Source organism: Ascaphus truei, chromosome 5 (genome assembly GCF_040206685.1).
Source record: "Ascaphus truei isolate aAscTru1 chromosome 5, aAscTru1.hap1, whole genome shotgun sequence".
In the NCBI taxonomy this organism is placed as follows: domain Eukaryota; kingdom Metazoa; phylum Chordata; class Amphibia; order Anura; family Ascaphidae; genus Ascaphus; species Ascaphus truei.
The window spans coordinates 33738629-33755854 of NC_134487.1; the positions used below are offsets into that span (position 1 = coordinate 33738629).

The 17226-nt window shown below is 45.5% G+C and overlaps 1 protein-coding gene across 1 annotated transcript in view; it reads left to right on the plus strand.

Annotated features, from left to right (window-relative positions):
* Nucleotides 1-13073, plus strand: part of SEMA3C (semaphorin 3C) — a 95158-nt gene extending 82085 nt beyond the window's left edge. Inside the window, exon 16 of the mRNA XM_075599585.1 lies at nucleotides 10203-13073. Coding sequence (XP_075455700.1) covers nucleotides 10203-10613 — 411 coding nt within the window. The 3' untranslated portion in view covers nucleotides 10614-13073. The remainder of the gene's footprint in view (nucleotides 1-10202) is intronic.
* Nucleotides 13074-17226: the final 4153 nt, after the last annotated feature.

Below are 17226 nucleotides of genomic sequence, written 5' to 3' on the forward strand. Positions count from 1 at the left end.
AGGGGGTAACCCAAACAAAGGGGCGTCATCCCCTTAATCCCTTTTGCCAACTTCTGTCTGCATGAAGCTAGATAGCTGCAGTATAGTTAGGCATGCAGTAGGGTTAGGATTAGATTTAGGGCGAGGCTTAGATTTAGAGTTAGGCTTAGAGCTATGTTTTGCCATTAAGCAGAGATTGAGAGGATGCTCTCAAATGCTATGTATTTGGTTGTGTGTAATGGGCATCTACAGTAAATTAGCTAACACTATAAATTATCCAGGCAATTCTTAAAGATGAAGGATAAAAAATGATCATTACGATGAAACTAGGTAACCCCCATTATTCAGCACACATATCACAGTGATGGATGTTTGCTGGGCATAGAGAGTGCATTTACTGAGGAGCTATACCATAAACAGTATGACTATAGCCCAGGATCGGCACGAACACTTGGACAATGTACAGAATATTCTCGTAAAGATTAGGGTGGCTATTTTCTCCATATGGAAAACATGTAGGACGCTGTTCTGCCCCGGGGCGCTTACTGCCTGAGCAGTGTAGTGGGAACCAAACAGATATAATAGGATTTCATGCAAATGCAGGAGGCGGGACAGTGTAAGCGAGGATAATTAAATGGAGGCTGCTTGCAGTGAAGCAAATTGACAGGTGAAAATGAAAGAAGATAAGGAAAATGCTGCAAGTTGAACTAATATTAGAGCAAGTCGTGTTAAATGACTTCCTCTAAAAGGTCGAATGAGTTTTATCAATAGGAGTAATTGACTGGTGAATAGAGCTGGCTGGGGAGTTCCCGAGCTAGAATGCTTTCAAGCGGCAATAAAAGCCATTCTCTGTTTTATTTTAATATTATTTTTACATTGGATTGAAGCAGGAAGTTTCCGGAGCTGAACCCCATTCATTTCAGCTCCGGGGACTCTCTGCTTGTAGAGATACAGACCACTGCATGGGGTGCCGGTAGCCGCTCGGCTCGGCTAGCAGTGTTCACGTAATGGAGTTTCTAAGCTATTGCGGGGCAATAGGAAGCCGTGACATCATCAGGTTCGGCTTCCTGTTGGCTCACGTGACGAGGGATCTTTAAACTTTAAAACCCAGCTACTGTAGCTCACCCGGAGCGGCTGCTGGCACCCCCTGCTTCAAACCTGTGAGTTGTAATTAATGGGGTTCAGCTACGGAGACCCCCTGCTTCAAACCTGTGAGTTGTAATTAATGGGGTTCAGCTACGGAGACCCCCTGCTTCAAACCTGTGAGTTGTAATTAATGGGGTTCAGCTACGGAGACCCCCTGCTTCAAACCTGTGAGTTATAATTAATGGGGTTCAGCTACGGAGACCCCCTGCTTCAAACCTGTGAGTTGTAATTAATGGGGTTCAGCCAAGGAGACCCCCTGCTTCAAACCTGTGAGTTGTAATTAATGGGGTACAGCTACGGAGACCCCCTGCTTCAAACCTGTGAGTTGTAATTAATGGGGTTCAGCTATGGAGACCCCCTGCTGCAAACCTGTGTTAAAAAAATGAACACATTTAAAACGGCATGACTGGCTTCTTTCAGAAAGAGCAGTGCAATAGAAATGCAATCTGTAGAGTAGATTGGGTGCATGCTTAGGCAAGGGAGGGTGTGCTTGTTGTGGTGGTGCAGTGCGACAGCAGAATATGACATCGGCGGACACCACCATACAGCACATCAATGTAAATGTGAGATTATAATTACATAGTTACATAGTTACATAGTAGATGAGGTTGAAAAAAGACGTACGTCCATCAAGTTCAGCCTATGTTAAATTTAGACAACAGATACTTTATCCTATATCTATACTTACTTATTGATCCAGAGGAAGGCAAACAAAAAACCCCAGTGACATAGCATCCAATGATATCTCATAAGGGGAAAAATAAATTCCTTCCTGACTCCAGCAATTGGCAATCAGATTATTCCCTGGATCAGCATTCTTCCCATGTATACTTATTTGGTATATCCCTGTATACCTTTCCTATCTAAAAAGATGTCCAACCTTTTTTTGAACAAATCTATTGTATCTGCCATCACAGTCCCCATGGGTCATGAATTCCACATTTTAACTGCCCTCACTGTAAAGAACCCTTTCCTTTGTTGCTGATTAAATTTCCTTTCCTCCAACCTTAAGGGATGGCCCAGAGTCCTTTGTACTGCCCGTGGGATGAATAGTTCTTTTGAAAGCTCCTTGTATTGTCCCCGAATATATTTGTACATAGTTATCATATCCCTCTTAGACGCCTCTTTTCTAATGTAAATAAATCTAATTTAGCTAGCCTCTCCTCATAAGTTAGATTGTCCATCCCCTTTATTAATTTGGTGGCTCTTCTCTGCACTCTCTAGTTCCATTATGTCTTTTTTAAGTGTAGCCCTCTTACCCCCACCCTAAGTGAGATTGGGGTGTGTAGGTGTATCTGACTACTTCTAGTGTGGTGCTATACCTGTTGGCTCACAGGAGGGCTGAGCGTCCGCCATGGGGAACCTGGGGCCATTATACTAGGGGTACTTACTTCCAACGATGCAGCGCCTCCACCTGCGATGGCTCCCACCATAGGGGGAGTGGTTCCTCGCAGGACTATCACATTAATCGATACTCACACAGATATATATATTAACTAGGGACTTTACTCAACATGCAAGAAACAGATCACAGCAATATCAACATCATAACCTGTGCCCCTCTCTAGAGGAGACACTTACTGCGTCGCGCAGGACGCTTCCCAACACTAGGTGATCCCACCCAGTGTCCCGAGAATCCCCACCCAATGTCCCGCACTCTAGTAGAGAACGTGGGTGACTGCGCAGTCACTAATTAATGTGTTAGGCCTGTTGGTGCACATATATATAGTGAATACCTTCCGAGCACTCCGATGCTCGGGTCCGCAACAATCTTCTAAAAGGGTCAGACGTGCGATGCATCCGTCTGATCCTATCCAGGTAATTCTCCAGGAACCCCAACGAGGGTCCCACCGCTTCACGGGAACACAACCGAATCACGGGAACACCAACCGCATCACGGGAACAGCAACCGCCGCTATATCCCTATCTCTTTCTCACTAACCCTAACGTGACAGGAACCCTAACCTAGGGCCTGTCCCTATCTGTACCGCAACCTGGGGTGGCTTGGGGAAAACTCCTAGGGCCTGCGGGGTAATAACCTGCCCCACTCCCCTAACTCATCCCAGTCCTGACACTCACTGAACCCTAACACTAACACTAACACTAGCAGCTACGCACTGCAACTTCATAACGCGTACAGCCACTTGCTGCACACTATCACTATGCCTTCTTGTCAGGCCTCACAGCACTGCCAGCCGTGATCCTGACAAGACAGCACACAGACACGCACTAAGGGCAGCGTCCCTATCTGGGCCGTCCCTCAACACTTACCCACTAACCTGGTGGGGAGTTGGGGCCTTACTTGGGATGTGGGGACCTTACTCGATGCAGGAGCTGCACATGCTCTCTGCACCCTTCCTTCCCTCACAGCTCCCCAGCTCCAACTGCCGTTCTCAGCGCGCGAAATGTATCTTATTGCTCCCTCTGGAGATCCTTGGCCCTTATTGGCCACACGGAGGCACCTGATGTGCTTGCCCCTAAGCCTCATGGGAGTTGTAGTCCCGTGGAGGCTGCAAATACATTGGGGCCGCGTGCGCACTTGCCCTGCGCATGCGCGAGTCTTTGGAGGCCACCTCAACCCTTCCTGCACTTTCCCTACACTCGCGCGACTTCTCCCTAGCTCTGGGGCCTTACCTGCGCCTGCGCGATCACTGCGCATGCGCGAGTCTCTCCGCAATGGCGGCGCCCTCCTTGCTAGCTGCCGGGACCGCAGCAACGCGATTGCGGCCTTAGCAACGGCCCGATCGCGTCCCCGGCAACCAGCCTGCTCGCAGAGATAGCACGCTACTCCCTGCTTCGGCCCCCACCTTTGGAAGCAGCCGTCGGGTCCGTCGCTGGCTCCGGCGGCACCCGCGACCACGCTGCTCCAAGGGAGGGGGGTCTCTAGGAGCTGCTGGAGACCTGGGTTACACTCTCCCCCTGGTGGAAAATCCAACGTCCCCGCTTGGGGAACGACATCAATCAACATAATAGTTATACAATCAAAATGCACAGCATAGAAAATACAACTCATCACATGGCAATTATATGACTGGGTACAATGAAATTCACACATAATACCCGAGGCTAGCTGAGACCATTTGTGGGGAGCCCCTAATTGAACATGTGGGGGTACCTCACTTTTGCGTCCGTGAGCCTCCCCTAGAAAAATTTCTTGGAGAGCACACTCTAAAGCGACAGTTACTGGCTCTTCGCTACTTCCTCCCCCTGGTGGAAGGAGTAGCACTGTGTCTCTGAAGCCGACCCTTACCCGGTCATCCGCGGCAGGGATGCGGCAGACCAGGAGGCCAGGACCTTTTCCGCGGTCCACGACTTGGCGAATGGCACACTCCTTTTTGGGCTTAAAGGAGGCCAGTCTCCCTGGATCTTCCTTTACACGGTCCTTGTCCCTACGGACTTGCGAGGCTTCCACTGAAAAGCGAGCACTGGACAATGTCTCTGTTTCACCTGATCGGGGGTAAAGAGTAGACACCCGACCACTGCGGTGATTCACGGTGGCCAACAGGTCCTCGGGGATGCTGTCAGTTCCCACCTCGGCCGTCTTGGAACCTGCCCCCGGTACTTCTGGGGCAGTCCACTTACGCGCTGAAAACTCGGGAGCGTTGGATCCCAGTCCTGGGACCACTTGTGTCGGAGCGCACGGGCTCATACTCTGTTCAGAAGCCTCAACTCTGACCTTCTTCACGGCCAGCTCCATCGGAGATTGTGGGGAGTTAGGGAGTTCCTTACCACTCCACTGGATTGGGATGGATTCTCCCAAGGAGGACACCTCCGCCAGGACGCGATGTAGAGGGGAGCCCTTCACCCAGGTGACCAGACTTAAGGAACCATCGTGCTCCGCGGTCACCTGGAGGCTCACCCCCGACACCCCTGGGGCAGTCGACTCACCCTCATCGTCGTTTGGTACTGGTCCCCATTCTAGGACCGATGGTACCTCGGTAGTAGGTCGGACTGACCATTGTAGGGCGCACGGGCCCACAGCAGGGTCCGCAACATCGGAGTACACCTCCTCCAGGGCACACGGGCCCACAGCAGGCGCTGTATCCGCCGAAATAATTGGTTCGATAACTTCACTAGAGTGGTCCGCCGGCAGGCGCATCACCACAAGAGGTTGGTCGCTGGAATCACTAAAAGAAAATGGGGGTATAGACACCTTACCCTGGGATTCCGGCATCGGTTGGTCTGGGCTCTGTGGTTCCTGTTCTACCACTAAGCCGTCCCCTTTGAGAGGGTCTGGAACCGGTTCTGCAACATGGTTGTGAACACACGGGGCCACTGGAATTAGGACAGACTGATTAGCAATGTCACTCACTTTTGCAGAGGGGTCAGGCTTCCCCGCTTCTTCTTTAACTGCCTCCGTAGCCTGGGGTGTAATAGGCTTCAAGAACCGCACACCGCAGCATTCACATTCGGGCTCCCACGCCAATGCACCTCTAGAGCAGTCACAGGTGGGACTAAAACATTGTATACCCGGTTCTCCGCATACCTCAGTCGTCTTGAAGTCTAGCGGTAACTGGGACAATTCGGCTCCCTCGTCATAGGCTTCTTGCAGGCAGGGGCACATTAACATAAGGCCATCTACTCCTGGCGCTCGCCAGGCCACATACACATTGGGGTGTATGTCCTGACAGTCTCTCTCATCCTCATCCTCAGAGAAGAAAGAGTCTATTACTGCATCACTGTATGGTTGAAGATAACAAGGCTTGCTCCCCCTGGTGGAATCTGAAGGAGGTGCACTTTCTACAAGGGAGTGGTTCTGGCTCTGTGCTGAGTCACTCACAGTGCAGGGGCGGGGTTCAGGGTTTCACGCCCAACCCGGACAATACTCTGCAACAATTTCTTGCACAGTCCTGGTGCTCTCCCGACTTGGCGGGAGCCGCCATCTTAGGTGTGACTCACTGCTAGAGAGAGACTCCATTTTAATCACAGTCTCTGCAATTACACTAGGGCTCTCTGTATAGATAGGGGGGTAGCCTTCTGGTTTTCCCGCCAATCCCAGACAGTTTTCCTCAACACAATCTAGTGCAGGCTTGCAGTCAGCAGCACGTGCGTTCTCCTGCGTTGGCGGGAGACGCCATTTTACTAGGTCTGCGTAAACTAGGGGGTATCCCTCTGACGGGCCCCCGGGCATACACAGGGTGGACGGTGCCTCTGCCAGGCATATATCCGCAGTGGGGGTTGCTACAAAAAGTATGGTTTTCCATGGGGCCGTGGAATCGTGTTCTTCATCTAAAACACATGCGTGCGGCCACCCTGGAATTTTACGCATAGAGTACTGAACCTCAACCGCGGGCATAGTTGCGGGAAGGCCTCCTACTGCCACTACCCGGCCAGGCTCCATATACTGCCTCAAAGCCCAGGCAAGGACCTCGTGTCCGGACTTCACAAACATGGCGACAAAAAAATTGAGACTTGGACAATTTGGGAAAAAAAATGGAACAGGGCACCCCAGGTCTGTCTCTCAGCAGCGCCTCCAAATGTAGCCCTCTTACCCCCACCCTAAGTGAGATTGGGGTGTGTAGGTGTATCTGACTACTTCTAGTGTGGTGCTATACCTGTTGGCTCACAGGAGGGCTGAGCGTCCGCCATGGGGAACCTGGGGCCATTATACTAGGGGTACTTACTTCCAACGATGCAGCGCCTCCACCTGCGATGGCTCCCACCATAGGGGGAGTGGTTCCTCACAGGACAATCACATTAATCGATACTCACACAGATATATATATTAACTAGGGACTTTACTCAACATGCAAGAAACAGATCACAGCAATATCAACATCATAACCTGTGCCCCTCTCTAGAGGAGACACTTACTGCGTCGCGCAGGACGCTTCCCAACACTAGGTGATCCCACCCAGTGTCCCGAGAATCCCCACCCAATGTCCCGCACTCTAGTAGAGAACGTGGGTGACTGCGCAGTCACTAATTAATGTGTTAGGCCTGTTGGTGCACATATATATAGTGAATACCTTCCGAGCACTCCGATGCTCGGGTCCGCAACTATCTTCTAAAAGGGTCAGACGTGCGATGCATCCGTCTGATCCTATCCAGGTAATTCTCCAGGAACCCCAACGAGGGTCCCACCGCTTCACGGGAACACAACCGCATCACGGGAACAGCAACCGCCGCTATATCCCTATCTCTTTCTCACTAACCCTAACGTGACAGGAACCCTAACCTAGGGCCTGTCCCTATCTGTACCGCAACCTGGGGTAGCTTGGGGAAAACTCCTAGGGCCTGCGGGGTAATAACCTGCCCCACTCCCCTAACTCATCCCAGTCCTGACACTCACTGAACCCTAACACTAACACTAACACTAGCAGCTACGCACTGCAACTTCATAACGCGTACAGCCACTTGCTGCACACTATCACTATGCCTTCTTGTCAGGCCTCACAGCACTGCCAGCCGTGATCCTGACAAGACAGCACACAGACACGCACTAAGGGCAGCGTCCCTATCTGGGCCGTCCCTCAACACTTACCCACTAACCTGGTGGGGAGTTGGGGCCTTACTTGGGATGTGGGGACCTTACTCGATGCAGGAGCTGCACATGCTCTCTGCACCCTTCCTTCCCTCACAGCTCCCCAGCTCCAACTGCCGTTCTCAGCGCGCGAAATGTATCTTATTGCTCCCTCTGGAGATCCTTGGCCCTTATTGGCCACACGGAGGCACCTGATGTGCTTGCCCCTAAGCCTCATGGGAGTTGTAGTCCCGTGGAGGCTGCAAATACATTGGGGCCGCGTGCGCACTTGCCCTGCGCATGCGCGAGTCTTTGGAGGCCACCTCAACCCTTCCTGCACTTTCCCTACACTCGCGCGACTTCTCCCTAGCTCTGGGGCCTTACCTGCGCCTGCGCGATCACTGCGCATGCGCGAGTCTCTCCGCAATGGCGGCGCCCTCCTTGCTAGCTGCCGGGACCGCAGCAACGCGATTGCGGCCTTAGCAACGGCCCGATCGCGTCCCCGGCAACCAGCCTGCTCGCAGAGATAGCACGCTACTCCCTGCTTCGGCCCCCACCTTTGGAAGCAGCCGTCGGGTCCGTCGCTGGCTCCGGCGGCACCCGCGACCACGCTGCTCCAAGGGAGGGGGGTCTCTAGGAGCTGCTGGAGACCTGGGTTACATAAGGAGTGGCGCCCAAAATTGTACTCCATATTCAAAGTGTGGTCTTACTAATACTTTGTAAAGGGGCATATATTTGCATTTTGAAATAGACATCACATCACATCCTTTGTATATATCTGTCAATATTTGTCAAACAAATAATTGAGTAAATTTTCAAAAATCAGAGAGAAAAAAACACAAATCAAATTTAAGGAGGTTTGACAGGATGCATTGCAGGAGTATGAGGTAAAATCAGCAGAAAATTAGGCATTTCTAAATAAATATGTAAACTAATTTAAAACTATAATTGGGTAAAAGTAATAATAATGTGTTTTTCTTGAATAGCACTGACAATATATGCTGTGCGGTAAATAACATTTTTGCAGGCACATGTCCCTGCCTTACAGAACCTAGAATCCATTTTTGGTACCTGAGGCACAGGGAGATAAAGGGATTCACCCAAGGTCACAAGGAGCTACTCTACTTCAAAATCGGTGTCATTGTTATCAAAGTCAGTGCCATTACTCACAACTCCTCCTTCATCCTGTAGATAGGGTGACTTAGGTCCACTCAAAGTAAACCCCAAATAAGGTATCCCACAATCCTATCAATTCCAGTATAGAGCAGTACTCCAAACAAAATCAATCTAGCAAACATACTCAATAAAAATACTAATATTTAAATAGTTACAATTTTCTATGAATTGTATGCTGATATCATAGCTGGTATAGCACCTGTGCATAAAAATAATTTCTAGGGTCAACATCCAAGGAAACATTTTAGTACTAGAACATAGTGACCGAGAATCACGTGACCATTATGAATAATATTTCATGGAAAAAACAGATTTTACTCATTGCTATAAGGTTTAATAAATATCAGATTTTATATATTTTCCTTCAGCAAACTATATGTTCCAGAACTTTAATAAAAGAGCTAAAGATCGGGATTCAATAAGCACCAATATAGGGTATTGCACCCAGACTCGGTGCTAACTGCTATACAAGGCAGTGCTAGTTTTAGACTAGAACTAAATTCTAGTTTAAGGTACAGTAGTGGTAGACCTGTTTTCTATTGATTCTTATAGATTTACAAGCAACTACTTTGTGTTGTAAATGTAGAAATAGAGAACCCTGTCCTAATACACTCATTTGGAACTGTAATTGAATTAAATTTAAGGTGCCAGAATTTTTTATTTAAAAACTCAGGCGCCCGCCAAAACATTAGGAGCCAGGGATTTGTTGAGTGGACGGAGAGGAAATGCCCAGGCTCTTTCCTCCTCCCACCTCCCTCTGCTAGCAACAGTATGTTACACACTCTGCCAGGCTCACGCACTCTGCCAGGCTCACGCACTCTCCCAGGCTCACGCACTCTGCCAGGCTCACGCACTCTGCCAGGCTCACGCACTCTGCCAGGCTCACGCACTCTGCCAGGCTCACGCACTCTCCCAGGCTCACGCACTCTGCCAGGCTCACGCACTCTGCCAGGCTCACGCACTCTGCCAGGCTCACGCACTCTCCCACGCTCACGCACTCTGCCAGGCTCACGCACATTAACAGACACACGCACCCTGGAAGACTCAGACACCAATGCTGACAGACTCACACTAACAGACTTACACTCACAGAAGACACTCACAGACTTCTCGCCCCCGACACAGTCAGAATTGAGATAGCGGAGGTGGGCAGAGTCCTGCAGTGCTTTTGTTTGCCCCCTACCCTGCCGCGCTCTGCGATCTACCCCCCGCATGCCAGACCAAGTTGCACAGTGCGGTTGTGCTTCCAAAGCATGATGGAGCGCACTTTTGCCCTCGCGAGAGGTCTAACAGGTCAGTCGGCATTGCACGCAGCACAGGCACCACATATCATTTTAGGCGCCCGGGATTTTTCCGTCCCTGGTGAGAGATGTTTTATGAATCTGTATTAGCAGTTCTGTAGCAGGTTACAAATGCTTTCTTTTTATTGCTCCTACAGGTGAAATTAAATGAAAGGATGATTTCAACTGATCAAGGACTTCTCATCCGCTCTGTCCAGGACACAGACCAAGGACTTTATCACTGCATAGCCACAGAAAACACCTTCAAGCAAACAATAGCAAAGGTCAATTTAAAAGTTTTAGAACCGGAACTTGTAGCCTTCATGACGGACAAATCTCACTTGGTTTGGGCCAGCACATTAGCTGGGATGCAGTTCCACCCCAAAGATGTGACGGGAGCATTCAGTCACACTGAAATGCATATGATTAACCAGTACTGCAAGGAAAGTAGACAGAGAAGTCGTCAGGAAGCAGAAATCGAGAAACTGAGAGGTGACTACGGCAAGTTAAAGGTCCTTATAAACACCAGAAAAAGCAGAAACCGAAGAAATCAGTTGCCTGGATCTTAACCCTTTGCAGATCTTGTTTTTCATGGCCTCACATATTTGTTGCGCTTCGCAAACATATAATGCGAAAACACTAAAATTAAACATGATGGGATATCTGTATCCGCGGCATCCAGCGAGTAAACGCTGCTGAATGTTCTTCTGTTATGACTGCAACTAAAATCCTACCGCGTAAAAGCCTACAAACGTGTGTGCATGATCCTCCAGCATCGAATGCATTAAATGCCTTCATGGAACCTTGGTACTTCCTGTTGTTGAGCTAGCTTCCCTCCGTAGAAACTTGCATCCACTCGTATTTATTAGTTTTCTGTTCGTATGGAAATTAAAGGAAACTTGTTGACATCAACTTTGTTTCTGTAAGACAATCAATCTCTGTCTGGTTTGTTTACAGTGCTGCTGACTTTATAAAATAAAAAAAAAGGGATTTATGGGTTTCCAGCTGCAGCATTCGATGAAATGTATTAAAAGTCACGTTTCATGCGTGTGTCTGCAAAGCTGTGGTTGGTTAATTAGGGAAGTGTTGGAATTGCTAAGGGACAGGCAGGCAGTCAGGGAGGGTTATGTTTTATGAGGATTAACAACAAATACAATGACAGATCTAAAGCTGCAGAAATCAAAATGACATCAGCATATTGACCTTTTTTTGTGCTATTTGGCAAAAAAACAAGAAACGTTGCAATGTCTTTGGCACCAAGTTAAAAATGAAGCTATTTCTCAAAACAATGTCCAGTTTAGCACAGAAATGAAACCGTTTCGGAATTTATCAAGATAATCTTCCTGTTAAAAGTGCCGAATAAGGGATATTTTCTCTGTATGCCAGGGTTTCTTCACTGATTCAATACTAGGGAAAACAAGTATGTTATATGTTTCTTAACATGTTATACTTTGTGTACTCTTGCAATGCAACAATAAAACCAGTGTAATTTTTACAGGTGATCGATACAGTAACCGTGCAACTTTTAACACTTAGCATACAGCAGTGTAAATCTATTTTGATGTCTTTCAACCAATCTCTCCTCCTTGTAGTTTAAAATGATCTTAACTTCTCTCAATAAAACCCCTCTTTGACATACAATATATTCTACAATGCAGACAGAAATAATAAACTGCAGTTCCAATACTTACCGCCTTGACCAAAGACCGCAAAACAGAAGCAAATTCCTGGTGGGGTGGTATCTTGCCTATTGCAATTTTGCTGCCATGCATCCACCGACTTTTGAAATAAGGCCTTTAAATATTGACTCCAAAAATAGGAGGAGGTGCAAGTTTAAATATAATATGCTCACATCCTAAAATATGGGCAGAAAAGGGCAGATTTGGTGTTGCCTCCCTATATGTTTGCTGCCTGTTCTCTCCCTGAAACTGCTATGTTCACAATTCTGTTACATGTCACCAGTGATAGCCATGTTAGTATGTGTTCTATGCTGTCAAAATGGCACAATATGCAAATAATATTTTAATGTTTATATTGTGCAAAGACATTGATTGCTAATAAGCCAAAAGAGCGATTATATCTAAACTTCCTTAGTAGCCGAACTGGTCCGTTGGGTACATGAAAAGAAACTACCTCCGTTTGTGTTCATTGAATATTCCAGCGTGTGGTACTTTTAGCTCTTGTTTTCTTTAAAATTCGAGATCAACTGAACCACGCACCTGGGATAAAGGTGCTTCTTGTAGAGTGAACCAGATTTGCTTTCTTGTTACATAGTTCCATAGTTGACTGAATAACCAACAGAAAAGGTGAAAAGATGAAAAACTTCAAAATACACGTGTGTATAGTATGTGTGTATATATATGTATATATGTATATGTGTATATATATATATACACACACACACACATTCACATATACAGCTTTAATACAATCATAGACAAGAGCATAGTTAATCTAAAAACAAGTTCTCTTATTTGATTGTTTTGCAACATACAGTATGCACATTGATGCTTTTACCGTCTAACTTTCATAAGGTGCCGTTTGTATGTGGTAATAACTAGAATAAAGCGAAAGAACAAAAATACAGCTACACTGACATAAACTGAAAGTGATTTAAATTTTCTAGATTGCAGGCAGATTTACCAAAAGGTGACGAGTCACAAATTGCTCGCTGACGAAGGAATGCTTGGATTTACTAAGCTTGTAAGCGAAGAGGTCTGTATAAAAAAAATCCAAGTGTGAAGTATTCATAATCATTTGAAATTAGTTCTGATAATAAATACAATTCTAAATACATTTACTAAAAGGCAAATCATCTCAAACATAAGACTTCCTTTGAATGTCTGCTTACACTGACCAGTCTGACTTTAAGAACTCTGAAATAGGTGACCAACTGAGTAGCAAATGGCAATGATTTGGTTAATTTGTTGTATCTAAGTCAGTGGTGCTCCCCCACCCCTCCCCCAACACCCCCCCACCCCAACAGGTCAGGTTTTCAGGATATCCCAGCTTTAGCACAGGCGGCTCAATCAGAGGCTCGGTTGAAGACTGAACCTCTGAATGAGCCACTTGTGCTGAAGCAGGGATATCCTGAAAACCTGACCTGCTAGGGGGGGGAGGGGGATTTAGGACTGGAGTTGAGCCCCCCTGATCTAGGTGATGTATGCCTTTTTAAAACAGAAAATCCATTGAATTTACATATTTGTTTGTAATGAAGGATTTGCCTACGTTACAACTATTATACATATAATTGCTCACAAGGTTAGGTGCCCTTTTGAGGACTCCAACATGTCATCATTGCTGTTCATCAGCACTAAGGGTGGCAAAGAACAACATGACTTATTTAGAAATTAGGCAAACGTTCTATTTTATTAGTTAAAATCATTTTTTTTGTATATATATATTTAGTAAACCTTGATGTTGGACATTTTAGAAGCTCTCCCATTTTATATTGTTTGGTTTGCACTTTAGTAAATCGGACACGTCTTTACAATATTTTCCACAAAATAACTGCCTGGTACAGCATTTAGCATATTACTATATGGCTTATTTAAAGATGGCCGTTGTGACGCGGCGATTAACAGCCTGGGCTACATAACAGTGGTGACTTGTTTTGCAACCTACGCAGAATTGTATTTGTGCTGTGCACATACATTTTTAAATAAGCATGTATGTCAAATGCCAAAAAAGCATTGTTAATTTGCTGGACTCTTTGAGGGATTTATCGCTAAAATCGTATACTAATTGTTACGCATGACATCATCACTTCTTACATAATAATCTTATGCCGATGCATGGCTAAGGTATCCTTACATGCATTGCCCAGAGAACGTTTATTTATCATCAGCACACAAGCAAGAAGCAACGTTTTGTTATAATAAATGTATGGGGTGTTATTGCTTAAGTAGGCTTATGCTAATGTAAGATAATTGTTTCGTTTGTTATGGTTTGTGCTATTTAATTTGTTCTCACTATGAGAATTTTTAAATACTGTATATAATTTCATTTTTTATTGGATTTTTTTTGCATACAACGACTACCAAATACAGATAATGATGCTCTTCTCTGCACTCGGTACCTGTTCTGTTTTGCTATGTTATCCAGTCTGTCTGTAAAGTTTGTCAATATTGCCAGTGTCTTCCTTCCCATCATTTTGTATATACATTTATTGGAACAATAGAAATGTTGTATAGTTTTCAGCATGATGAAACTGTTATTACGGTGAATATGAACGTGTTTACAAAATGTAGTTAACGGTACATGATATTTAATTAAGGTATTATTTGCTTGGTTAAATAAATGGAGTCATAAAAGAATGATGTTTTCTGTTTTATTTTCATGTTATACTGTAGCCACCTTTGTGCGTATCCGTCATGTACCACCACAATGAGTCCATATACCTGTAGTAGCTCCCTCCCCCTGGCTTCTTTTAAAGCAGACCACTTCCACTTCCTGGTTGACAGTGTAATGTTCCTAGTGGAGCACACCTGAGATACCTGTGAGTTGCGCTTATAGCTAAATTAACTACACGTTATGATACTACCCATCTGCTGGTTTAGCTCAGACTGCTAAAGCTGAGGTCTAGGAAAGCAGTGGTTGTGGGTTCTAGTCCTGTTGGGTGTAACACCAATCCAGTCATTATATTGGTTATTTAGGCTGATCAACTCTAGATAGTTGGTATGGAAATCCTTTTAGGAAGTGTGGGATGGGACTCATTTAAATATAAACGTTGCCATGGCATTAGTATTTTTCAAAGCAAGGTACCTTAGGTGTGCTCTTTTTTAAGCACAGGTATTTCTCCCTAATTTATTTGGAGGGATGTTTGAGGGGAGATAAAGTATATACAACTGGAGATACTACTAAATTGAGTCTCTTCCCCTCTCCCAAGGAACCAGCAGAACTAAATCCGCAAAAAAAAACATCTACTTCTGAGGGAAATGTGAATGTGTGTGCATCTGTATGAGAATCCGTTTGTGCTTCTCTGTGACCCCTGTGTATCGAGGCAAAATTGTGCGAAAAGCAAACGTTGTCTCCCACACTTGGCCCATGGGTACGGGTTCTCCCCTGGTGCACAGTTGGCAATAGATGTGTAGAGGGTGTGGCCATCTCCTCTCATGGTGGAGGAGCAGGGGGGAGTCTCCATAATGTGGGATATCCCTGATGTGGGCAGTTCATTGCCTCAAGGGGGCACAGAAAATGTCCAGTCCATGCTGGATTACCCAGGTCAGCACATTTAATGATGCGGTCACTTGATACATCATGTCATCAAATACATTCATACAAAACGTGAGTACACGTAAGCACATTTGAATAGATTTGCATAGACCAAACAGCCACTTTGTAAGTCTCTTTATATAATATTTTAGCAGTACAATATATAGACTTTAGACGGACTTTACTCGCATGCGCATGAATGAGGACTGAGGCATGCAACCGTTTATAACCCTTTTGTGGAGCAATGACATTTAGAGGGACCTCATTTTCAAGAATGTTCTGGGCAATAAGTGATGTTAAGAACCTTAAAAGTGACTATTTCTAACATGATTGCAATGGCAAACATCAGATGTCAGGTCAATAGGTTAAGCAGTGGGGTGAGCAACAAGAGTTTTGAGTGAATCGTAAGAAAGTACGCAGGTTGGTGATGATGAATTTTAAGTGCTGTGTGAAGTGGGTGTTTAGATGTTTTTCAAAAGATAATTAATCAGGTTTAAATATACCTTTTTGAGATAATGGGGCTCTTTAAGTGTTGTTTAAAGTAGTGTTTTTGTAATTAGTAAGCAGTTAAATGGTCCTGAAATAGGCAAAGGATTACTTGCTACTGATTTATTCCTTACTGCAATTTGCAATCTTATGAAGACACATATGTAAGGATGTCACATACGTTATTTAGCTAAGTACTCCTCACCTGCATGTGTGCATTCACTGCAATTAAGACAATAAGGTTTGTTCTGATGTTCAATGTTGTGTCTACAGTGACATGTATACATGAGATTGATATTTAGTATATTATATATGTACTCTAGTGTCAGTTACCAGGTCTCTTGTGATCAGTGGAGTTCACAATCCCAGGTAGTCCCACAACCTGGGAGCGTGCGATCACTGAGTTTACCAGCAACTTCATCCTCGTCAGGTGCAAGGAGACTGGTGCGCCTCCTCCATCTACCTTGCCTCCTTAGCATGATCCGCCACTTTGGTTTAAAATTTGGCCTTAAGTCCACCCATCACTTTTTTTAGCATAACAATGGAGTGGACAGTATTGCCCAGAGCGTTAATGCGTTAATGCGTTAATGCGTTTCAGCATGCGAACCCGAATGCGCTGCTTTTCAGCAGTGCCTGTCTTCTGGCCAAGAGCCCCATTAAGTTGTAGTGGTTAGCCACCACACCTTCTATTAACATCTCCAGCTCCTCCTCATTAAATATGACACTTCTTATTCTGCCTGTCCCAGCAGCAGTAGCAGCCCCAGCAGTGGAGGTAGAAGGTTGATCAGCCATCTCTACTGTGTGTAGCAGTCGAAAGTGACTGAGGTTTGCAGTTGGGTCTGTGTATTTATTTGAATTTGTTACATGCTCATGGGCACGGTGTTAGGGACACACTAATACATAATGTGTCACTAACTGATGTTCCTTAATACTCTTTCCCAATGTGCACATGCATCAACAAGACTAAACGCTGCAAGAATCTCCATTCAACCAGGTAATGTTACGATAGTCGCTTTTCTAACACACGTTATATTTGCATCTCATTCGCTTTGAGGGTGCCTGTTAATAATAAGAAAAATAACGTGGGTAGTGAAAATCATGTTATTGGCTAGATATTAGCGTCCGTCTCAGGATCTACTGCTATGTTTTTTGGGGCCTGAGGAACAAGGAGATAAAGTGACGTGCTCAGGGTCACTAAGAGCTGACACTGGATTGTAGTCAATATTGTTCATTTATTGCACCATGTTTTTTTTTGTTGGTGTCAGTGAGAACATTGGTGAGTGTCACCCAGTGGTCATTAGGCTGAAGACCTATAAACATTTAGGATTCCTTCATTTCAATTATACATTTACATTTGATTAAATGCAATGGTTATTCATTAAAACTATATAATTCGTGTCAATTGTGTACAACAACATGAACCTTACAGTATATTATATGGTGCTGCTTTCTTCACTGATTGATAGATAAACCAACATACTG